Source organism: Solanum lycopersicum, chromosome 3 (assembly GCF_036512215.1).
Source record: "Solanum lycopersicum chromosome 3, SLM_r2.1".
NCBI classification, from domain to species: domain Eukaryota; kingdom Viridiplantae; phylum Streptophyta; class Magnoliopsida; order Solanales; family Solanaceae; genus Solanum; species Solanum lycopersicum.
Window position 1 is genome coordinate 62,066,528 of NC_090802.1, and position 25,917 is coordinate 62,092,444.

The 25,917-nt window shown below is 32.0% G+C and overlaps 2 protein-coding genes across 20 annotated transcripts; both read left to right on the plus strand.

Annotated features, from left to right (window-relative positions):
• Positions 1-2,712: 2,712 nt before the first annotated feature.
• Positions 2,713-5,370, plus strand: LOC101263505 (transcription factor UNE10). Its single transcript, XM_004236437.5, has 6 exons — positions 2,713-3,073; positions 3,288-3,798; positions 3,972-4,058; positions 4,266-4,331; positions 4,463-4,873; positions 5,065-5,370. The coding sequence occupies exons 1-6, from the start codon at positions 2,943-2,945 to the stop codon at positions 5,176-5,178; spliced, it is 1,320 nt and encodes a 439-aa protein (XP_004236485.1). The 5' UTR covers positions 2,713-2,942; the 3' UTR covers positions 5,179-5,370.
• A 4,086-nt stretch (positions 5,371-9,456) lies between these two features.
• On the plus strand, positions 9,457-24,977 carry LOC101259731 (flavin-containing monooxygenase FMO GS-OX-like 9). 19 transcript variants are annotated; one of them, XM_069295577.1, is made up of 13 exons: positions 9,465-9,594; positions 12,330-12,455; positions 12,549-12,647; positions 12,744-12,869; positions 12,978-13,076; positions 13,156-13,340; positions 21,649-22,222; positions 22,633-22,703; positions 23,082-23,240; positions 23,344-23,426; positions 23,689-23,824; positions 24,254-24,427; positions 24,541-24,977. In XM_069295577.1, exons 7-13 carry the CDS (start codon positions 21,670-21,672, stop codon positions 24,730-24,732), a joined length of 1,368 nt encoding a protein of 455 aa, XP_069151678.1. In that variant the 5' UTR covers positions 9,465-9,594; positions 12,330-12,455; positions 12,549-12,647; positions 12,744-12,869; positions 12,978-13,076; positions 13,156-13,340; positions 21,649-21,669; the 3' UTR covers positions 24,733-24,977. The 19 variants fall into 19 exon arrangements, with proteins under 19 accessions (XP_069151684.1, XP_069151678.1, XP_069151679.1 ...); XM_069295578.1 differs by having other exon boundaries at positions 12,978-13,070; positions 13,153-13,340; XM_069295581.1 differs by having other exon boundaries at positions 12,587-12,647; positions 12,978-13,070; positions 13,153-13,340.
• The last annotated feature ends 940 nt before the right edge of the window (positions 24,978-25,917 follow it).

Sequence of the window (25,917 nt, forward strand, 5' to 3'; positions counted from 1 at the left end):
GGAATTTTTGTTAATTACGCGATTTATGAAACGAGTTAAACAAGTATAGTTGGTGAGCATCACTTGGGACGCTTATTTATTGGATTATTGGGACGTGAATTACTGCATGTATTGGTTTGAGTTGACATTAATGTAGGCCCTATTGAAGATGTTCATTAGCTCATGATGTAATTTCATAAGCGACAATAACAATATATTCAGTGTAATTTCACAAAAGTGATTAGAAAATCCTTAGAAAATGTGATTGATGAGTGATGAAATCTTTCATTAAACTATGGATGAACATAGATAAGAATTTTTGGCTGGTTTAAGATGATGAGAAAGAAATGAAAGCCCATTTCGGGTTGATTTTCCTCAGCTTGCCTGGGAAATGCACAAGTATCCCCTAGTTTATGATCGAAATTTCAGAGACACATTTTAATTAAATCAGTAAATTAAGGTTCTATTACCCCTGGATTTTTTTTTTATATAATTTTATACATTTCTTGTCTTACGTGGCACACTCCGTGACTCCATGTAATTGAGGTGCGTAGGGACATATTTGGATGTCACATAAGTCAAAAAAGTGTAAATAATTACAAAAGAAAAATGTCATGTGTCTCTAAAATTTCGATCATAGACTAAGTCCGAAGAATCTTTCTCGTACGAATCCGAGAAACATGACTCTGAAGACTTGGAAAATGTGAAAACAAAAAAAATTAAATACGAAGTGCCCACCATAATGAAAAAACATACCCTTTACAAGACGAAATCTAAGCACACGCACAAAATTGTTGAAATATTCAATCTTGTATCCAAAAAACATTATAAAATTTATCCGTTCAGACGATACTTATATGTGATGCATGAACATGTTGCAGAATCAACAATTGTAGTAGGGACAGGGGACCAACCTAAGTAGGCAGGATTCATAACTATGAAATTATCAGCCAACCTTGCACTTGATCACAAAATGTTGCCAATTTACTTGACAAGTTTTAGCCACATGGGTGCTACTTAATTTTTACAGAGTGTCTCTGTTTCTTCCTGGTGTCTAAGCTGGCAAATGGTTTAATACAGGTAATATAAAACAGCCTTTGTAAAGGAATTACACGTTTCTATCTGGGGAAGTTTGGTGATTAGAATTACTCGATATTTGTACTGGAGTAAAAATTACATATCAGATAAATTGTGCACAAGCTAGCTCGGACGTGTAGCACAATTATATTGGCAAAAAAGTTGTGAGTTTTATATGCTGAGATTTTTACATCCTTTGGAAATCAGCAAAGAGAGCGACGAGGCATAACTATTAGTCTACTCCCTCAAAATGCTCTTTTAATCTCGTGGTTTTAAACATATCATGTGAAAAATTAAAGTAAAAGTGCTTCCAAAAAAGAAAAGGTGTCATTCTTTTTTAAACAAACTAAAAAGGAAATAGTAAAATTCTTTTTTAAACGAAATAAATATTAGATATATAATCGTCGCAAAATCCTTTTTTTTTTGCAATGAAGTCCCTAAAATAAAAATAATTACACTTTGGAGTGTTTTTCCGTATATGTATTTGAAAAAAACAACTATTTGACGTGAATTTAAATTTGTCAAAGATCCTAATATAAATATCGTGCACAAAATTCTAAAAAAATTAATTGAAAAATGGGGTCTCCAATATTTTGGGACCTAAAACCCATGCTTTAGTTGCTTCACCCCCTTGTAGCTGGCCATGTATTGGACCTAAGTATGGAATGGACATGACATATAAATGATTGAAGCTTCAGTAAAATATACCACAGTCAACTTATTTGGATATATATTTTTTGGTCACTGGTCAAATCAGCCAAAATCCACGCAATGTATTCGTTTCAATTTACTTATCTTATTTTTGATATTATAATGTATCAAAATGTCTTTTAATTTTATGGTATTAAGCATATCAGGTGAAAAGTTGACATCAAATGTGTAGGAGTTGGTGTTTCAATTAATTTTAAAAGAAATTAAATTCACATGTTAAAAGTTTTGAAAAATACAAAAGTGAATGGCAATATTTATTTTTATTTTAATTGTTTAAGTTTACTCGTGGAAGAGATTAACAATCTCAAAAAATATATTAGCGTGCCTCTAAACCAAACAAGTTTTATTTTGGATTACTTCGTATTTTTGTCATTCTTGTTCCAACAAAAACGAACTTTAAAAAAAAACTTGGGTCCCCCCAAACCACCATAGCTCTTCAACAAAAATAGTTTTCCATCTATATACATGTTTCTCTCGTGGAAGTTTAAGGCGATTTAACTTTAACATATCAAAGTACTTTCATTATCTACTTGCTGCAGTAAGAATTCAACAAATGCAATAGCACTTATGAAATCTATTTACGTTGGTGCATAACGCGATCAGATTTGATTGCATTATGCACCAACTTGATTTTTAACCCAAAAGTCATACGTATAAAAAAACAAAGTTGAGCGACTTTCTGTCAGAAAAATTCATAATTGAGTGACAATATGCGATGTTATCTCTGATTGAGGGCATCTCTCAAATTTTAAGGCCCCATCCTAGCAGGTTGTTGTTCAACATTAAATTCGATGGCTCCCGCCCTCTAAAAGCTTGTGGTGGAGGAATAGTACTAGTACTATTTATGTAGGTCCAAAAACAGTAAAACACTAGAAATGTAAATGCATTGAGTGCTTGTAACCCCACCTAACATCAACAAAATCTTAATTGGAATGAAGGTAAGAAGAAATCACATATATGAAGAGATATCCATTTGAAATCCAGGCTTTCTTGCTGTGTCACATGTTGTGTGTTTCAGTATATAATTGGTCATTTGAATGCGACAATTCAAAAAGGGGACCAGAAAGCAATAAGAATAATTAAGTTTTTAGTATATAAAACTGAGAAGAAGCAGAGAGTTCAACATTCGGGAACAGAGAAAAAGAATAGATTACTCAATAATAATATTAATCATCATGAGTCATTGTACGGTACCAACTTGGAATCCAAGTTATCAAAGACAAGAACATGTCGTAGAAGCCGAAGAAGCTAACAAATATCCTCACCTACATAACCAGCAGATTCAAATTAATCATCTTTTGCCCATGTATGACTCTTTTCTTGAATCATGTTTGTTCTGCTTTTCTTATCGTGATCAATATAAGAGCGAGCTGCGCTTTTACTGGTTTGATACGTGTGTTATATAGTCCATTTCAATTTTTATCACTTTATTTAATTTGAACTTATTCTCTTCTTAAAATATTACGAGCAATACCTGATGATGGTGATTTTGTATGCTTAATTTTATCGAAAAATTTCAGGTCTAGTAAGTGTGAAGAAGTTGCAGAGCTGACATGGGAAAAAGGGCAGTTAGGAATGCATGGACTAGGGGGGATCCTTTCCATTTCACAAGCAAAACAGACACTGGGAAGAACCGGCGATACATTAGAGTCCATCGTGCATCAAGCCACATATCACGCGAAGAATCAGACTTCAATACATCAAAATTATGCCCAAAATGAAGATCAGGATCTGAAAACTGGGGTGCTGTATAGCGGAGGAAAATGGGGCGAGAGTTCACAACAAATGGCGCCTCCTCGAGCAACAGTGTTGGCAAAAAAGAGGATGAGACCATCAGAATCTGACCCTCAATATGGTGGAGCTGAAGATCATGAGTATGCAGAAGGTAGCGCGTGTGCAAGTGCCAGCGCTACCTTCTATAGGGAGAATGATACCACCATGGTTACATGGCCTTCCTTTGACGAGTCTTCGCGTAGCATCAAGTCTAAAACCGCTTGTGATGAGGATTCTGCTTGTCATGGTGGTGGCTCGGTAAGTGTATTCTTTCTTCAAACAGCTTTAAAATAGTGTTATAACTACGTATATGCCCCCATATACGAAAGAACACATGGTACATCAGTTAAAGATTTTGTCTTTCATATAGAAAATAAGACTAGACTAGCTATATGTCTAGAAAATATGTCATGTTGAATTGATTTTAGCAGGAAAACAAGGAGGAAGAACATGAAACAAAAAGGTCCAACTCATCAAGACGTAGCCGAGCAGCAGCTGTTCATAACCAGTCAGAGCGGGTACAATTTGCATTTTAGCTCTGCCAAAGAATATCATTTTCAACAGATAAGAAGATATTGACATATATTATAGAGTATCAAGTTTTTTTTTATTTTCTTTATATATACGGTAATCCCTTTAGTAAAAGTCCTGGCTCTGACATTACTAGCTAGCTAGTGGAGTAGTTACTAATATCATGTGTTGTACTGTTTTATTATTTGGTACAGAGACGTCGAGATAGAATTAACCAAAGGATGAAAGCTCTACAGAGATTGGTACCAAATGCAAGTAAGGTGTGTTTTTTTATCAACGTTGAAACATAACAAAAATAATCAACTTTCCCCTAAATGATGAACATTCATTCATCATGCACAAGATCAGATACAACAGTTACGAGCCTACGATTAATGCTGAAATTTTGCAGACAGATAAAGCATCAATGCTTGATGAAGTGATAGATTACTTAAAGCAGCTACAAGCACAAGTTCAATTGATGAGTAGTACTCCAAGAAACATGGCACCACAAATGATGATGCCTCTTGGAATGCATCAACATATTCAAATGTCGTTACTAGCAAGAATGGGCGTTGGCGTTGGTCTTGGCATGGGTATGGGAATGTTTGACATGACTGCTTTAGCTCGCGCTGCTGCTGCCTCTGCCACAACTCATCCAAATCAAATGACTACAGCTCCCATCAATATTCCATTCACCCCATCAGGAGCCTTCGCGCTGCCTGCAGCCCCGGCTAATTCTGTTAGCCCTGCCAGTGCCACCACTAGTACTACCACCAATTCCATTCCTTTTACGAACCCCTATAGTGCTTTTCTACCTCAAGTAAGCAATTTATGTTTGTTTCAAATTTGAGTTTAACTTCTATACACTAGTACGTCAATTAAAACGTATAGAGTAAAAAATAAGACAGACAATCTGTTATAACACGTTTAGTGTAAAAAAATCTTTACATGTTAATTTACTAGTACTATACTTTTGTTTTACTTTTTCTTTTTTGTTACAACGACGAACAGTCGATGGACATGGAGTTCTTCAACAACATGGCAGCTTTGTATCGGCAGCAATTAGCTAATCAATCTACACAGATCACAGGCAGCAAGTTGAACCAGGAAAACCAGACAGAATAGAAACCGATTTTTATTTTATTTTATTTTTTAAAAATAATTCTATAATTTGTACTTATATATTGTTTTTTCTATAGATATCCAAGAATTGCAAGGTTTTAGATATAAGATGAAAATACGTATATTGCTCCTCAAAAATATATATACTAGAACCTGTATTTTATAAAGAAGAAATTATTACTCATTCCGTCTCAATTTATGTGATACTTTTCAAATTTTGAGATTCACACAAGTCTATTTTTTATCGTAAGTTTTTTATATATCTTTGTAAGAATTTTGAATTGACAATCATTGTGACTTATAATACTTTTTACGTAGTTTAAAAATATATATTTCATTTTTAAAAATTTAAAAATTTCATAAATAATTTCTCGATTAAACTTAAATTATTTGACTTTCAAAAAACGAAACACCATATAATTATGGAATGCTTTTATGAAATGATAGTTGAAATTTGTTGAGACAATTAGACTTGATATACTCGAACAAATAGGTAAATGAGAATTCTAATACTAGTAAGTGAATTATAGATAAAAAACAAATAAATGTTTCGGAAATTAATACTATGCCGACACAAAGTTTATAGTTGAAATTAATTTGTTAAGTGAGAAAAGAAGCTATTCTTCAATGAGTTTGGTGAAGATCACTTTCAACCAAGACATCAACACATTCCTCCCTTCCTTATGCATTATTTTATTTCACGTTTAGTTTAGTTGGTGATTTAAGAATAATAATTGAGATAAAATATAAAATTATTTTATTTATTTTTCTTTTGGCTTTTTTTACACTTGATTATTTTAAAATTGCATAGCTAGGACAGGTCTGAATGGAAGTTCTTCCTATCAAGTAATAATTTGTGTTTGGTTATGGATGTATATATATTTATTAGTTTTGAAATGATTTATATCAAAATGTTGCGACTAATTATCTCAATCAATATGATATTTTTATCTATCTCATTTTGCGTTTGAAATGATCTCTAAATTACATGTACGAAATGAGTCTTCACAATTTTTAATAACCAGAAGAGTTTCTCCACGACTCCTCGACCTTTTTTTCTTTTTGCAAATTTAAATAATGAAAACATTTACTTTTGATTGACTAGTTTATTGACAATTACCCATGTAACTCGAGTTGTCAACTATACATCTTTTTAAAGATATTTTAAAAGACTTGTACTTTTCCTATACCAATATAATGATATATGTGTTCCACTATCTATATTGGGATATATGTTCTATCAAATAGTAATATTTGCTCACATAATGTGTTTACATTAAGAAGTTTTAAAAAAATGTGTATGTATTAAGTTTAATATTTTGTTATTAACACTTGAATTCGTCGTTATAAAATTCAAAATTTATAAGATTAAAATTATGATTTCGCCACTCTAAACATAATACTTCCACTGTTTATATAACTATTTATTTTTCAAATCATTTTTAATGCTTAATAGTATTATAATATAAGATATTCATATCAATTATTTTTTTAAGAGACGTGCAAAATTCAAAATGAACAAGTACAAATGAATGGAGAGAGTACGTAATTTTGCATTAGCATCTTCAACTTGATATGACTAGGACGAAATGAGCATACTATTTAATTTTGAGAACGAGATTTGAGACTTTTGAATCATGTCAGGGTAATTACAATAAGTCAAAATCAAAACTATATGAAGATTTTTTTTTATTTTCCACTTCAGTATTGAATCGTAAAATACTAGTATAAAAAATTTATAATTTTTTTCGTAGGAGAAAAAGATTTATAAATAAACATGATCCATGTCATTTACGTTGAAACGAAATGATAAATTTGCTTTGTTCACGATTTAGATATCCTAAAGAAAATGCCATATTTTCTGTAAACCCTAACCTTAACCTATATATAAAATATATTATCGGTCGAGTATTTGTTTCAACTGTAATAGTATTATGTAAAAAGACCCAAAAAAAAAAAGTAATAATAAAAAGGAGGACCAGAGGTGTTGATCCTAATTTTAATTACAAAGATTTTTTGTGGGTTCTACGTAAAGGAAGCAACCTTGTCATGATGACTTGATATGACTATCTCGAAATAAGAAATGGTGATAAATTAAATTCAAGAAATGAAGGAGGGGATCATGACTCCGACCTCAGCTACGTAGTCCCTCGTGAGCCTTGTCATAGATAGAATGTTGATATTATTTAACAATTTCCCTTCAAACACCTGTCTCATGCGAAATATTGCTCTTGAGAATCGAACCCACGAATTTCCCTCACAAAACCTATCTCATGCAAAATGTTGCTCTTGGAAATCGAATCCACGAATCCCACTCCCAACACCTGCCTCATGTAGAATATTGCTCTTGGGAATCAAACTCACGAATCTGCCTCCCAACATAAATCGGACCCACAACATTGACTCTGATACCACTTGTTAGGATCAAACGCTTATCATCATAACAAAAGTCATAGCTGATAGCAAAGATACAATTTTATTTCTTAACTAAGTCTATCAAACAAGGGTCATGTTCGATCATAACTCCAACCCGGACCATCCAACCCCCTGTGGGCCTTGTCATAAGCAGGATATATGTTGACATTAGTCAATAGTGAATTAATTAAAGCGCATAAAAGCTGACATCAACATCACGATCATAAAAAAAAAATTAAAAAAATAAATGATCATGAAGTTGAAGTTGAGGCCATTGTTAAATTTGGACCATTTGCATCTTTGTCAACAGTCTGGACCTAATTATATTATTAATTAATACAAATGATTGAATTGTATTTTTGAAAGGAAAATTCTATCCTTATTGAGAGCGACTCATCTCTGTAATGTTTTAATTAACATTCCATGCCACGAATAATTGCACGATTTATCTCTTTCAAATTTTAGATTTTTTTTTTCTAAAAGGCTTCATGTCATATTTTTTTTCCTTCTATGGTTATTACAAATAAGTCATTTATTTTATTTTAATAAGACAGTTATTCAGTTTTTATCTAATCTCTTCAAAAGTCATCTTATTTATATTTTGTCAACAAAATATGACAATATTCACATTTTTTAAAATGTAATTAACGAGTTATTGTAAAGTGAGCAAGTTATCCTAAAATGCTCACTAGAGAGTGCTCATCCGAAGAAAAAAGACATCACATAGATTATATTGTGGATTTCTCTAAAAAAATTTAAAAAATATAAAAATCATGATTTATTTAGTTTAAATAGATCTTCTTTTTCTTAGTCTACGTGAAAGTAAACCACAATTTGACCTGACTAATCCAAATCTATAATCCTATTCACTTAGACTCACCCTACATCATTGTCCTTCCAATTTCTTTTTATGATTAGTTGATAATAAAAGTTATTATTATGCAATAAAAAACTTATGCGTCTAAATCTTAAAATTAAAACAATCTTTACTCAAGGTGAAAATGTGTACATTATGCATAGAGAAAACTATTTTTTGATTTTTTCATGCTTGATTACTCTCTCTTTTTTTTTCTATGCTTGGTTACTCAATAGTTTTGAAAAAAGTTTTTTCTTAAAGAAAAATAACTTTCCAAATGTGAGTAGGGAGGAAAAATTACTTTAAGTGACATTTTAAGCTTATGCCTCACCACTTTGGCATTTTTCTACATATTAATATAAATTTTTTTTGTTGTAGTTTTTTTTTTTATTTACTCACTAAAGATCAAAAAACTAATTTTTAAAAACTATTTTTCATTAAAAACATTTTATAAATTTAGTGACCCAAACTATCTCTATATATTGGAGGATCAATGGGGCTGGGCCAGGTTCAAATGAATAGGGTTAATATAATTTTGTAATTAATTTTGGGAAGTATATAAAATGTTATGTCATATATTGTATTGTCAAAATAATAATAAGCTTACTTTTAAAAGATATATGCAAAGTTTGATCTTATATATTAAAACAATGCAAAACAATAACAACATGATTTTATTAAATAATTATTTTTAGTAAGGTGATCTTATGGATTTCTGTCACCTAAATATCTGATCTAATGCATATTGAATTTAAGTTATAAATATTTCCGTGTAATCATAATGCAAAATATATTTTTTATATATTAGAATTATTTCACTTATGTAAGAACGTATATAAGATTATTTTGATTATTTTTTCCAAATATATTTGGAAATTATGTATTCTTTCGTTTTATAAAAAATAACATAATTTGATTTGATATGAAATAAAGAAAAATTTTATATCGCGTGAAAATTAAAGTTCTATCATTTTTTTAAATGGAGGACTATTTAAAAATTATGATAGCTCAATTAGTTATTTATTTAAATTTTTGAGGAAAATTAAATTTACCAAGTTGTAATCATCTCTCCCATTTCTCCTTCCTCACGCTAAGTTTGAGGGAATTGCTCTTCCATTGCAGACGCGGGAATCCTCTCGTCATAACTGGTAAAAATTTTCGTCTTCTTCCTCTCTGAAAACCTTAATCTCTTTTGAAATCAAAGTAAGTTTTGGAATGGTAGAAAGAGGGCGTAGTGAAACTGGAGCAAGTCTAGATCTGAAATTTGATAATTTTTCGAGTATTTTTATTTTTGTTGATCAAGTTTGATAGTAAAAGTATGGTAGTTGTTGCTGAAATTTGGAGAATTTGAACTCAACAATGTGAATTGTGATATCCTGTTCTATTTTTTACTATACAACAGTACCTCAAATGGTAGAGGAAATCAAATCTCTATTAGACCATCATGTGTTGTAGTAGATGAGACTAGTCCTTCCTTCACCTGAGCTTTCGGGCTCAAATCCTGAAAAATACTCGAGAAGCCAGCTCAAATGCGGTTACCGAGCATCGGATTAAAAAAAAAAACCAAAAGAATAATCTTCGATTGGAATAATTAAGTTTTAAATCTTTCTCTTTTGCTATACTCGAGCTGATTTTATTTTTTTTTGGAAAATTTAGTCGAACTGATATTTTGCATCAAAATCAATCAGAATAATTAAGTTTAGCAATTTCTTCTTATTAGTCTCTGGTGGAAAACATGTTTCTCTGTCATCTTATTTTAGTTCTCGTTTGTTTTGGTTATATAATGCGCCTCGTTGTGTTATGTAGTTATTGCTCATCTGGATACAATTCAATGCCTATTCCCTTTTTTGAAGATTATACATTAGAGACATCGTAGTGAAAAATCTAGTTCATATTCCTTGATTGTTCAACTCTAGGAGGATGTTTAAAGAGTAGGAAAACATTATTGATACTATCTACCGCGATATTAGTATTCATTGATATCTATAAAATTCTGTTGTTAGATGAGTGTTATCTTTTAAACCGCAACAACAGAGGACAAACAATTGATGTTTTAATTATGATCTATTGTCATAGACACAGAATACACAAGTATGATTAATGTGCAGAAGTGTAATATGTTATGTCACATTACAAAAATAACTTACAACTACACTACTACACTTGTACAATGACATTTACGGAGTATGTAGAATCAGTTAGGTAGTATACATGTATTTAGAAAGAGTAGTGCTTGAAATCCTGCACCTACTGCTTCAGTTACGTAACTCAAGTTATCTATTAATATAGATATATATATATATATATATATTTCTTTCTGTCATAGAACACAGTTATCATCTGGAAGTAATTGGCGGTGAGGATGTTGGATCCTGAAGGGAGATTACAGTTTCAAAAGCACCCACCAAAGCCTGGACCTTGCTTCTCCTGGTCTCCTCAAGCTTGGTTGCAGTCTCTTCGATCACATTGTTCAACAAGATTGGAGCCTCTTTTTTGCCTCGTTTAGATTGGTGTCGAAGATTAACTCTCATAGTTTCATCTTTAGCAGCATTTGACTTTCCATAAGCAATAAATCTCCTAGAGCTTCTTCCTCTAACAAGAGCACTTCCATTTCCGCCGTTCTCTAGTATTTTAGGTGGCCTGAATTTTAGTCTTCTTGGACTGAGTTTCTCTGACTGATAATCAATTATTTGTCCTCTCCTGAACTTGAGATTTTTAGGACTGCAAATTGCAGCCCTTCCAGCTTTTATATCTTGGTTTGGGCTTGTGGTTCCACTTTTCTTGGAACTGCTGAATATTGCATCACCATTAACAGACTCACATGCAGAAGTTGATGATAGGGAGGATTTCCTGTTGCCAAGGTTTCTGGAGCTAGTGCCATCAGAATGTAGAGAAGATGATGGGGAGAGATGGGGCGACGGTTTTTTTCCTCTAATTGGGCCATGCCTATCTAAAGGCGAGACTCTGGCCTTCCGGTTTTCCAGAGAGATCTGTATGGTCAGGATTTTTGTCTTTGATGTCCCCCTTGGAACACTCCTGTTACTTCCTAGCTCCATCTTGCCTTGTTTAAGACTAGCTGATTTTCTAAGTTGAGATGCCTTGTTTGCAAAGCTTTCATGACTAGGTTGCATTTTCTTTATTCGTGCAAGGCTAGTCAAATTATTCATATGAGACACCTTGTTTGGATCATCTTTACTAATCACTTTGCCTGTTTTATTGGGAAGAGATACCATTCCGGGGGAACTGTTATTTAACTTTTTGCCTGATACCCTCTTCAAGGAAATTCTTGTAGAGTGGGAAATAGTTATGGCATCCTTCTTCTTGCTCAACCCGGAGGATCCTTTTTCGACAGCTATTTTGGTGGATGCTGGGATTTTCTTTCCCTGGGTTTGAAAGGTTGTCGGGCTCTTGAAATTTGGTAGCTGGCTTGAGCTTAATGGTTTCTTCCCCATCTGCAACTTCACAGTTCTAGCCATTTCTGGGATTTCTCCTGATGCAGCTACAGGTCTTGTGCGCTGGAGAGTCCTCGCCTTCTTTTTAAGATCACTTGCAACTGTGTATTTGCAAACTTCTTGGCGAGAACCTGTTGGAACACTCGTAGAACATGACAAGACCTTGGATTTACCCATTTCAATACCTGAGCTTCCAGTTGAGTTCCTTCTCAAATAGCGGACTCCGGACTCAATTTTGTCCAGGTTCACTGGCATGCCAACATCCTTTTTCTTGCTCAACTCATAAGATGCAGTGTCGTTATCCATCCTGCTTCCTGTGTTTGTTTTGGTGGTTGCGTCATCCAATATAGACCCCTTAAGTGTTAGTGAAACCCCTGTCATAAGACTGTCACTGTATCTTCTTCTGCTTAATTTGTTGCTTCTTGACACAGAATAATCATTTTCTTCAAGAGGCTTCAGCTTCAAATCACTTCGATGCCTTGCAGAAAAGGCTAAGGTTTTGGTGCATGCTTGCATTTCCTTTCCATGGGAAGTTTTCAGCCTTCTGAAATTTGCAGGTAGTTTAGTTGAGTGTATGTGTAGTGGTTTCTTCCGTATCTGCCAATTCACAGTTGTAGCCAATTTTGAATTTTCTCCTGATGAAGTTACAGATGTTTTGGACATGTGAGTCCTCACCTTTGTTTTACAGTTGAGTTCCGCACCATCTTTACCATCGTCAGAAGAACCTGTTGGAACACTCATATAACGTGGCAAGACCTTGGAGTCACCCATTTCAATACCTAAATTGCCAGTTGAGTTCCTTCTCAAATAACTGAGTTCATGCTCAATTTTCTCCAAGTTTGCAGGTTTCCCGACAGCCCTCTTGTTGCCCAACTTTGAAGACGCGGTGTTCTTGTCCATCCTGCTTCCTTTGTTTGGTGTGCCAGTTGCACCATCCAACGGAGAATCTTGAGCAATTGATGACCCCCCTGGTATGCTAGTGTTGCTGTATCCTCTTATCCTCAGCTTATAGATTCCGGACATTGAACTAGCATTTTCCTGCAAAGACTTCATCTTCAAATCATTTCGTTGTTTTACAGAAACAGCTAATCTCTTGGTGTATGCCGGGATCTCCTGTCTCTGTGATTTACCAGTTGTACGCCTCTTGAAATTCACAGGCAGCTTACTCGAGCGTAGTGGTTTCTTCCGTATCTGCACCTGTACAGTTGTAGCCGGTTCTGGTATTTTTTCTGATGCTACTACCATTCTACTCAGCAGGGAAGTCCTTGCTATTGTTGTTTGATCATCACGTTCAGCACCTTTGCAAGCGTCATGGCAAGAACCTTTTGGATCACTCAGGTAACGTGACAAGACCTTGGATTTATCAATTTGAAAGCCAAAGCTGCCAGTTGAGTTCCTTCTCAAAAAGCGAGCATCACGCTCAATTCTCTCCAGATGTGCAGGTATGCCAACAACCATCTCACCCATTTTGAGCTAGAGTATCACTGCAGATATATCATGAGATACAGAGAGGTTTAGTAAAGAATCTCACATTGCTTGTTTCCTTTTATGTTTTTCACAACTGTTAAATTTCAACACTTACCTAGAAAAACTTATCAGAAGAAGAGACCCTTTGAAACCTTGACCTCACAAATGCAGCACCCTAGTGTAAAAAAACAAACAAACAAGGACCTGTGAGAAAATTGATACTAATTAAAAAGCATGTGGTGGCATTCATGGTTTTCCATCATGATTAAACATAAACCATTTTGTTCCCGATAATTGATATCTATGTTGGTCGGACTCTTTAAAAATGTTAGACATGTGCCTGTCGAATCTTCCAAAGGTAGGACAGTTTTGAAAGATCCGACATGGGTTCAACGACATTTTAGGGAGAGCCTGAGAAACATAGGTTAAATATAAACCCCTACCGTTATAAAAATGATTCGAAGGATATATGCTATTGTGCATTTGTAGGACAACAATTTTAAAGAACAATGTAACAAGGATGAAAAGAAAGTACCTATTATGCAGTTTGCACTTCTGCCTCCATCTGAATATTCCTCAAAATGCACTGTTATTCTTATTACCTAAAAAATTAATGCATCCAAATTAATGAACTTTTATTAAGATATAACTAACAAATTGTATATGATTATAAAGACGTAAAGATATGGAACATATATATATATTTGACAAAAAATTTTTAGTAACATGAATAAGTTGTGGCATATAAACGTATGAAGCACCAAAAAAAGGAAAATGTCATTTCGTTTCAATAGATAAAACAATCCATAATATCCTTTGATAAAAAATTAATAAATATGTTTACTTCCTAAATCATACATTTCCAATTATCATCTCCATTATTCTGCAACAAATTCAGCATAAAGGAAAGTGAAAATCGTTATTTAAATTTAAAAGGTACATTGAGTTCGTCCTGGAGCTGTAAAATTAGATTGTGTTATTAATTCAAAAATTACGTCAAGAAGCAAAAACAAAACCTAAATTCAGACAAAAGGAATTGAACATTTCATTAACATGGATTATTTTCATCTTCAATTTGAGATCAATCTTTGAGGAACACAATCAAGAATCATTTAACACCAACAAAAAAGAAAATTCTGGTGGAAAATTATACCTATTTCTTGATAAATTGGGAATGAAAAACCAAAGAGGGACTCTTAACAATTAGTTGGTAATTTTTTGAGGGAACAAAATTTCTAAAATTGCAAAGAAAGAAAACAAAATGATAGGAAAAAAGAAAAGAGAGAAAAAACAATAAGATAGATAGATAGATAGAGGGGGATTTTAAAATTCATAGACAATTTTTTTTTATAAGAATAAGCGTGATTAATGCATGAGATATAGTCATATAGATAAACTTTGATACTAACAATAATAATAAAAAAAATCACAATTATCAAGATTATAGGTTGCGATTGGTCCTAAAGAGTCTCCAAACGTATTTTTTGCGCATAAAATAATTCATCACTAGACAGATATGCAAAACCGTTAAAATATTAATGCAAATTATTTTATACAAATTATTTTAATTTTGAAGAATTCATAATTCTAAAGTGGGTGGATTCAATAAAGTGGTGCTTGAGAGATGACATTAGTCATTAATTGCAGATAAATGTATATTTCGAAGTGTTTGAATCAGCTATTTTGTTAAAAACAATTCATCATCATTTTGCAAATTTATATGGACAGTAAGGCTAGAGTTTAGGTGGAAAAAAAATTGGCTTAATTTGCAAATGTATCTTAGTTCCACTCTTCAAATTGGAGTTTTGCAAATGCTGGCTATATTTTAAATAGCAGTCCTTAAAAGTAGATATTTTTGAAAATTGAGTAATTAATTTGCTCAGTCAACAACAAAGAGAGGGTTCCACTCTTTGAATTGGAGTTTTGCAAATGCTGGCTATATTTTAAATAGCAGTCCTTAAAAGTAGATATATTTGAAAATTGAGTAATTAATTTGCTCAGTCAATAACGAAAAAGAGAGGGTTGCTCAAGTGATAAGCACACCCCATCCTCCAATTTTAAATTTGAGTCACGAAGAGAGAAAGGAAATGCACCTAGGAAGATTTTTAAAAGAATAATCAATTGCTTGATCGACAAGAAAGGGTTGCTCAACAGATAGACACCCTCTACTTCCAATTTTGAGATTGTGAATTCGAGTGAAAGCAAAATAACAAGCTCCTAAGAGGAGTTTTTAAAAAAGAAAAAAGTTAATAATTAAAAGAAAATCAATTCTAACATCCCACGTTATAAACAAGAAAGAAAAGATTTACAAAATTTGTGCAAACTACTTATATTATTTCCTTGAAGAAAAATTTCTAACTAGTAGGCCAAGCATTATTGTACAATGTACAGTATAAAATAAACTAAATTCCAAGGCTCGTGACTTTAATAATTGCATATTTGCATGATAAAACTTAAACATTTTTTGACGTTTCAACTTTTTTTCTTTTTTTGAAACCTTGCTTTTAAAGTTTCAACAACAAGATGGTCCTTATGATATAAAGTTGGTGTTGAAAGTATATAAAAAAATGGTTCTCTGTAAATGCCTTTTCCACATCATTTTGACCAATGGCGTTTGTCTCCAAAGTTTTCAAGCAAGTGACTCATAATTTACTAGTTGTGTAGTACTACTTATTTAAGTTGTAAAATATGAGTCATGCTTGTCCTATTATACTTGAATTGCACCCCAACAAGAATTATCACTACCAATTACAATGGTAATGGAGTTGTAAGTATCCCTTCATCCTTAATCAAAGATTTTGAACTCAAGTTTTCATATGTATCGAATTGTTTTTATCTTTCCAGCACAAATCCTGATTTAATATGATTCCAATTTAGAGATCGGACACCGAATAAGAAAAAATTATATCACCAACTATAAACTACACAAAAATTATATGCTAGTTCAAGATTATCATTAATTGTAGTGAGGGTGAATATACTCATTTCATTTTTAATTAGAGATCGATCTCGATTTGAATCTAATAGTAAAAAAATCTTGATAATTAAGAGCACTTCCACTTTATTAGATCACATGCGAATAAATTTGAAATAATTGAATCTCTCAATAAATAAAAACATAAATTAACTATGGAAAAAAAAAAGTTAGAAAGTCATGAGTGTTATGAAAATGTACCCCTTTTTTTCCATTAATCTTACTTTAGTTTAAAGAGGACAAAAACAAAAAAGGTTGATATTCAATGATGAACTTGCATGGTGAATTGGTAACACTATGTCATGATTATTGATGTTCCCTTGGCTTCAAGAAAGGAGAAATCAAATGCTATATATAGTCACAATGATAGCCTAATTATGTTTAGCATCTAACTATCATATTTATTTGCTTAAGTATTGTATTATCTCTAAAATTAACCACCATGTACCATGCATGTCAATTATGCAAAGTTAATTTTAAAATCTTTCCATGATTATATATGTATGTGTACGTGGGTGTGGGTGGGGGTGGGGGTGGGGTGTGTGTGAGAAAATTGTTGGAGAATGGAAGTCAAAAAATTAGTGAGCAAGTCAAATACAGCTGACAATGAGTGCCTTAAAAATATAGTCTGGCCTACATGTAGGTAATTATACATAAGAAGTTTATTACTTTAACCAAGTTAAGCATAAATTATTCCTTTTAAATGTATACTTCAATCCATTTTTCCAAGTCTCCAAGTCAAGCATCTCTATCTCTTGTTGGTCTAAATACAGGGAATTATAAACTTTATTAATATCTTTATTATGATAATTAAGAGGTGTGAACATGAAAGTAATAATTAAGTTGATATGATGACAAGAGAAACAATCTATTTTTGGTTTTCTTCTTTTGTAGGCTTAACTAAAGCACAATCTAAGCCTCACTACCCTTTTCCCCCCTAACTCCGTTCATTTCGAAACTTCTAATCAGACATGACTGAATTTGGAGCGACACGTAGATCAAAGGATCATTCATTAACCCTACTAGTCAAAATACATTTTGAAACTTCTAATTAGACATGACTGAATATGGAGCGACACATAGATCAAAAGATTGTTCATTAATCTTATAGTCAAATACTGGAAAAAAAATTTGAATTACAACGATTTCATTTGAATCTTTACATCAGAAAAAACAATCATTATATAAATAAGATTAATTTTATTATCCAAAAATTTATTCATGTACTTTAATTATCTTTTTTCCATATTTTGAATCTCCAAGTGAAGCTCCAAAACTCCACCATTGATTAAACTAACTTTCTATGTTACTGCAAACTTTTCATAGACACTTCGAGGACTGTTTTGATTACTAGTTACAGAAGTAAATTGTTCATGATTTAAAATCAACGTAAGTAGCATTTTAATTGACACGTATAAAATTCAACATATCGAATGTAATATTTAATACTAATTTACAATTAAACATAAAAACTTCTGAAATAATGAGTTAATTTAAGTATTAGATTTATACAAAATAAAAAATAAATAACTAATCATACATTTACTAATACGCGAATAGTTAATGACAGCATAGCGGTAGTGGCACATTAGAATTATGAAATCCCATGGCTCGAGGGGTTTTAGGAAATTATAACATATTATTTTGGTCTACTATATCTTTCAAATCAAACTCACTAGTCACTATATATCTACGTCATTGAAAAGAGTCTGGAGCCTAAAGGATATAAAATATTAACAAAAATTTCAAAACGATATTTAAGATTTTATGTTAACTAAAATGGTAAAATCGCTGAAACAACAACGATTTGCAGTGTTTCTTTTTCAAGGAAATCGCTGCTTTTTTAAAAAAAAATAATTTTTTTTACGATTCATTTTTTTAAAAAAAATGAAAAATTCAAACTGCCTAGGCAGCGATTTTGCTTTTTCAGGCGGAGGAAATCGCTGTTGCTCCAGTGTATTTTTCCATTTTGGTTAATATAAACTTTTATATATTTTTTGTTAATATTTTATACCCTTTAAACTCCGAACTCTCGTCGAAAACGACCCAAATACAGTTTTCTTACTTTATATATTATTATTATTATTAATAATAATAATAATAATAATAATAATAAGTGAAATGTGTTAGTTGACAACTACTTAATTATTTTTTTATAGTATAAATGGGAAAGACTCTAAAAGGAATGTTTGAACCGTCCTACCAAATCAAAGTCACCTACTAAACGAGTCTTTAGGAATACTTTGGTAGCTGATAAAGAATTTACCAGTGTTAAGAAGTATAAAGATTAGTTACAGAGAATTTACATATTATTTGTGTATGTATATATTCATTTCATTTTCAGTCATGCATAAAATAATATATAAATTCTACCAAAATTTTAATTATGCAATTTTTTAAATAGCAAATCAAGCACAATATTTATTTTATAAATAAATAATTTATCACTTATTTATAAAGAAATAATTTATCACTTATTGCATGCATAACTTTTTTAAATAGCAAATCAAGCACAATATTTATTTTATAAATAAATAATCTATCACTTATTGCATGCCTAACTCATATCCGATTATCTACCAAATGACCCATTAAAATATCATTATTCATTAATATAGAAAAAAGTGGGGCGCAACCCACCCACATCATCTACAGGGCTATCACCTTCTTTGACGAGATGTTTCAATCTTTTCATAATTACGTATCAATAATTCATCATTATTATTGTAAAATAAAAAATGGGACGCAAGTCACACACATCATATATTATATAGCATTAATTCATTATTATATATATATTATAAATTAAAAAAAAAATTGGTACGCAACCATACACGTAATATAATATATTATATAGTACTCTCAATCTCAATTCATATAATTTATTTCATTTTAGTCCGTTTCAAAAAAAAACATATTTTTATATAAAATATTTATTCTATTCTTAATAAAATGACTTATAGTCACATAAAAATATCTGAAACGGAGGGAGTAATAGTTTTTTATATATCATAAAACACAGCTAAGAGCTATACAAATGACCAATTATGTTGGTAGCTTTATACATCTTTGGATGAAAGTTATCCAAATGGAGAGCCTTCTACTTAAAGTCAAGTTCCCCTGACATACATTATGTGGAAATCTTGTTTAATTTAATTAATGACTAAAAAGCAAAGGCAAAACTTAAAAAGAACACGTTGTGTTTACAACTTCAGATCAAAGATATGTATTTCTCGTGTACATAATTATCGCACACTCAAATCATAGTTGAGTGCTATCGATTCAAAGCTATAACATGTGATTAATGTTGTTTTAGTTCGATTTGGTACAAAAACTCGATAGAGTAAATATTTACCGTCTAAAAAGTCAAACAAAACGAGTTGACTATTTCGAGAACAAGAGTTTTCTTCCCAAAATGGGAATTCATGGAGACATATTATTCAGAGTATGTTTAACATTGTTGTTGGAAGATCAGGAATACTTATTTAGAGAAAAACAGTTTAATTTTTTTTGAGACAAATCAATAAAACTACTTTTGAATGGAAGCAGAAGCAATTTTTTCGTCGTTCGGAAGACGCTAACAATTTTTACTTTTTAAGAAACATAAGCATAAAATTATTTTTTAATGACCAAAATAACCCTATCATATATACATATTTATTAACTAGTTTCTGAGGACGTGCTTCGCACGTGTGTTTCATTAAATTTTTATAGATACGTTAGAATGACTAAAATCTCATGGAAATATATATATAATTATAATGAATAATAAAATGTATCAATTACAAAATTCAAAGACTTACAGCAATAAAACATTTATAGAAAACTAAATTAAGAAGTCTAAAAGAGTGAAAAAAAGACAAAGAAATAGAATATTTAAGTAAAAATACAATATAGACATTATTCTTATAAGATTGATGTATATAGATGAAAATATAAGTACAAAATTAGTACATAACTCTCTGAGTTTTTATCGACTCCTTTCATATCCTATCAAAATTCAAGAGTCTTCATCATCTGTTTTTACTATAGAATAAAAATAATAGCCTAATAATCTTCATAGGGGTTTAATGAGATAAAGAAGTTGAATTTATATAAATAGAATAGAAGGAATATCAAAAGATATCTTAAAGTTTTAGTTTAAATATTTGGAGGTTATGAATATGAAAAGATGAGAGTTATGAATATTAAGAGTATAAAAGTTAAATAAGTAATTAGAAAATAACAATAAATAAATGAAGAATATGAAAAAAAAAATTAAAGTTAGCAAACCATGTAAAAAGAGCTAACTAAAGTTTTTATCATGTAATTAAGCATTAATGAATTAAATTTGTGAAGCTAGAGTCATTCTTTAATAATAATCAAGAGGACATTATCAATGTGCGTCTCCATTTTGTAGATTTGCACCCTTTAAATCATAAATTTCGTTATTTATCATAAAGGATAATACTTTATCCACATCAATTATATTATTCATGAGAGGGGTTAAGGAAAAAGTTATAAGAAGAGGGAAAGAAAAAAAATTTAGGTAAAGATTTTTTTTAAAAAAAATTATAACTATTATATATATACATACATATTATAGATGATAAATATTAATAAATTGGATATTTAATTAGGAATTAATTTTAGGAAGTCTAAAAGTCATTAACATTTAATTAAATTTATACAATTAAATATTTAAATATTTTATAATAATTTAATTTGTAGAAAGAATAAAACCGTAATTCAACTTTCAATTTTTTTGTTCATGCTTTTAGTAATATATGATGATATATCCATTATATTTGTTCATTATTGTGGTGAATTAATTTGTGAAAGAATCTTAAGTTTTTTATCTATGTGTAACATTGAATGAAATTTTGAACATGTATACTTTACTTCAATAAAAATAGAAATTAATATATTTTAAAAAATTTCTCTTTATAAATAATCTTAATATTAAAAGTGCATTAATTTTTGTCCTTTTTCATAATTTAATTCTCAAAATTACTTTTTTTTTAAAATTACTCAAACACAATTTGCTTATCAAAAACATTTTTCAAATGAATTAAACAAACACATTGTTTTTTTTCAAAAGCACTTCTTTTAAAAAAAGTATTTCTAAAAATAAGCAGTTCTTAGTAGCAATACCAAACACGCTCTTAGTCACATGTGTCTCCTTCCCTGCAAACTCTCCATGATTTTAGATAGCAGTAGTATAGTATATATAGTAGCTAATCAGTCTCATTTTTTCTCATTCTCAGCATAACCCCCCAACTCACCCAATCCCATCATTTTTAACTTCCAAGAACTGCATTGCTTTCCAGGAGATTTTCCTCATATCAACCATGGTTTCTGAGAGAAATTTGTCCAAGAATGTGTGCATAATCGGTACGGGACCATCGGGGTTGGTGGCAGCTAGGGAGCTGAGAAATGAAGGGCACAATGTGGTGGTTTTTGAACAAAACCATGATGTGGGAGGGCAATGGCTATATCAACCTAAAGTTGAACATGAAGATCCTTTAGGAAGGAATAATATCCTAATAGTACATAGCAGTATTTATGCATCATTAAGGCTCACATCACCAAGAGAGATCATGGGGTTTACTGATTTTCCTTTTGTGGTGAAGAAAGGGAGGGATCCAAGGAGATTTCCTGGCCATAAGGAGCTTCTCTTGTATTTACAAGATTTTTGTGAATATTTTGGGCTAAGGGAGATGATAAGATTCAATACTAGAGTTGAGTATGTGGGGATGCTGAATTATCCCGAATTCGGTAAGGACTTGAGATGGATTGTGAAGAGCAAAGAGAAGGAAGCTGAGGAAGGGGTGGAGGAAGTCTTTGATGCTGTGGTTGTTGCAACTGGTCATTACTCTCAACCAAGGTTGCCCAACATTAAAGGTCTGTCAAAATCTCCATATGTTTTGAGTTTTGTACATTGATAGAATTATAATGAATATCATCAGATTAAGTTTAAGTTGATCTAAAACAACAGGTAACTGATCATCAATCATCATAACAAGCTTAATATGGCAAGCTCTACTGAGTTGATTAAATTACATTGGTAGTGTAATAAAAAGATCCCAGAGTCATAACTAACATTATCAATCAAATCAATACCTTCATAGTCAGGTCATGTCAAGGTAAAGTTGAATTAGAAAATCATAAGACCTTCTTATCAAAGTTAATTACAACATGTATTATATAATTGCATAGACACATAATGCAGACTCTGTAATTTACTTTTGTTCTTTTTATCCAATAGTATAATAAAGACACTAAAAGCTTTTTTACCTGTTCTGTTTGATAAGGAATGGATGCATGGAGAAGAAAACAGATGCATAGCCACATTTACAGGGTTCCAGAACCCTTTCGGAATGAGGTAATGCAAAAATCTCTACAATCACAGACAACAACGGGTAGAGTGTACCCAGACCTTAACCCGACCTTGGCGGGCAGGATCTTTTTTACTCAACAATCATAGACATGAATGATGATCAACAAGATGTCTTTTTTACTTTTTCTATTTTAAAAAAATAATTGTGTTGCAAGCTCCAGAAACATAGTTAATTAATAAGCTATAACATATCAAGCTGTCATAATTGGAACTCCAGTGCATCTCATGTGTTCCAATAAAAAAATAAACAGTGGACCACATGACTATATCATCTATGTTTTCACATAAAGAAGTGTTAACTTTGTTTTGAATCAAACTTCAACTTTTATCCGTACAACTTGCTAAATATTTTTATCTTAGCAGGTAGTTGTGGTGGTTGGAAACTCACTAAGTGGTCAAGATATAGGAATGGAGCTTGTAGATGTGGCAAAGGAGATCCATCTCAGTGCCAAATCTCTTGATGTTTCTGAAGGATTGTCAAAAGTTATATCCAAGCACCAAAATTTACATCTTTGTCCACAGGTTTGTTAAATCAAAAAACTGACCATGCGGTTAACTGAAACATGAAAACCCCAAGACATTTTTCATATTTGATGGTATAACTAATCTAGAATGAAAAATGCAGATAGATTCATTACATGAAGATGGGAGGGTATTGTTCGTAGATGGTACTTCAATCGATGCAGACACTATCATATACTGTACAGGGTAAAATGCTCTCTCTATGCACTTGCCTTTGCAATACTCATTTTGTCTTATGTAACTTAAACACACACACATATATATAAAGAATTTTTGAAGTGTAGTAAAAAGTTTAAAAAATAATTTGACTTATATACTTTGAATTCACCAGAAGTAGTGAGACAGAACTATGAAGTTCTTAGACATGGTGTTGTCTTAAAGTGAAAACAATCTTGCTACAGCAACAAATAATGACAAATCCAATTTTTTTTTTTTGGGCATTGTACAGGTACTCCTACTCCTTTCCATTTCTTGACACCAAAGGAATGGTAATAGTTGATGATGATAGAGTGGGCCCACTTTATGAGCACACCTTCCCCCCTTCTCTTGCTCCATCTCTCTCCTTCGTTGGCATACCCAGAAAGGTAACCACTTCCTGACTTTTTTTTCTTTTTAGTTTCCCCGGTGTATGGTCCCACTACGGAACCTGATTAATCGGGTTTCATGCTAGGAACTTCCACTTTGGGGTAAAACGCCCCCTACCAAAGGCAATGTCATTCTCCTACCCAAACTTTAGACCTCTAATTAAATATGAACGGTAATGGATATTTCCCAGTTACCACCCAACCACAACCACTTCCCAACTGTTAACCCCTACACATTTGTACAACAATTAATCAACCAATAATTCATTGTGCCTTAAATTTTAAATTTAAGAAATAGATTTAGTCCTAATTATATTCTTGGAAAAACAGCTTCTATCATTGTTTTGGATTACTGACCATGAATAGATCAGTATCCATGTTTGAAAGATGCAGTGTCAGTTAATAGATCTTCTCATTTTCATAATGTAGCTCATAGGATTTCCTTTCTTTGAGTCACAAGCAAAATGGATTGCCCAGCTGCTGTCTGGGAAAAGAACACTCCCCTCATGGGATGAGATGATGCAATCCATCAAGGAATTTTATCGTTCAAGAGAAATTGATGGCATTCCAAAGCATAATACCCATGATCTAGCTAATTTTGAGGTAAAGTTATCGAAGTTGCTCAAAAACCAATTGTCACAAGTTGACTTGAGCATTTAAGCCACAGCACTAGGAAAACCTAATAAATGTTGTGTTTGTCTGATTTTCTTTGGCAGTACTGTGACAAGTATGCAGACTACATAGGATTCCCACATTTAGAAGAATGGAGGAAAGAACTCTGCCTGTCAGTACTAAGAAATGCAGATAAGAACTTGGATACATATCGAGATTCATATGATGACAGTGAGATGCTACAAGAAGCTTATCAAAGTCCACACTTCGCTCACCTTGGTCCCGAGACTTTTTGAATCTGAAAGCATAAACACAGATGGAGTGCAACCAATTTTAATTCATTTATTTCTGAAGTAGATTTGTCCAGCCATGTAGTATTTACTAGCTTCTATCAGAGTGGATTTTTTTTCTTCTTTCTATTCAGGAAAGAAATTTTGTTTTCTTTATTTAAATATTATAGCTGAAGGCTATTCTCAAATAATTATTGTATGATATATGAAGTGAAATCCATTTATAAGACCTCACATTTATGTTCTGATTACCATCATTGTAATTTCAATCCTCAGTACATTGTCACCAAATTAAATGAAAATGAGGCACGATACTACGGTTTCATGAAACTAAAGGATGTTCCTGCAGTTAAATAGCTCCTCAAGTGAAAGACTTCCTCTGAGATGCTAATAATTCCAGGGATAATAGGCACAGACAGATTTATGGGCTAACAAACCAGGTTGCCAAAGCTAGCCCAAGAAGAGGTCAAGAAGCAATGTATTTGTGATGGCAATAACATATTCTGCCTCAACAGTCATACAAGAATTCTAGCTGAAGATTTTATCAAAAGAAGCAATAAATATGTGAAAATAAAAACTAGGGTATCGCGATGTACCTTTGGAGTACACATTTTCCAGCAGAGATTTAGATACTCTACATCAACATCATTATTGTCTAGAAGGTGAACTTCTGAAGAATTGTTCTGAGAGTGCACAATCCACATGTGAGACATGCCAAAATGTTTCTCACCTATATGCTCAAGAGACTGTACTACAAACTTGAAAATTAGTCGTCTAACTGAGATATGCCATAACTATCTATGATCATGGATAACACAAACTGTCAGCACATCAGATTTGCCAAGAAAAATGGGCATTAACACTTGAGAGCCTTCAAAGCACACATTCTGCAGTTCCTGAAATCTTTAGGGCCTTTGGAAGAGTCATACAGCTAAAATGAAAAAAGCTCCGTTGAACCTAGAATATTTCTCAAATATCACGGACTTAAAACTTTCACAAGATAGGTTTCTAGTAACAAGCCAACTCCAGAAACTGTAAAGATATTGGCAGCATGACTACCCAAACAGAATAGAAGTTCACAATCGCCTCAAAAGGTTTTGCACGGCAGTATCAAAAACCATAAACTGTATCTGGATTTTGTCCATGTCGTGCTAGGTTATGTCTGGTATACCAGGGAACACGAAAATATTC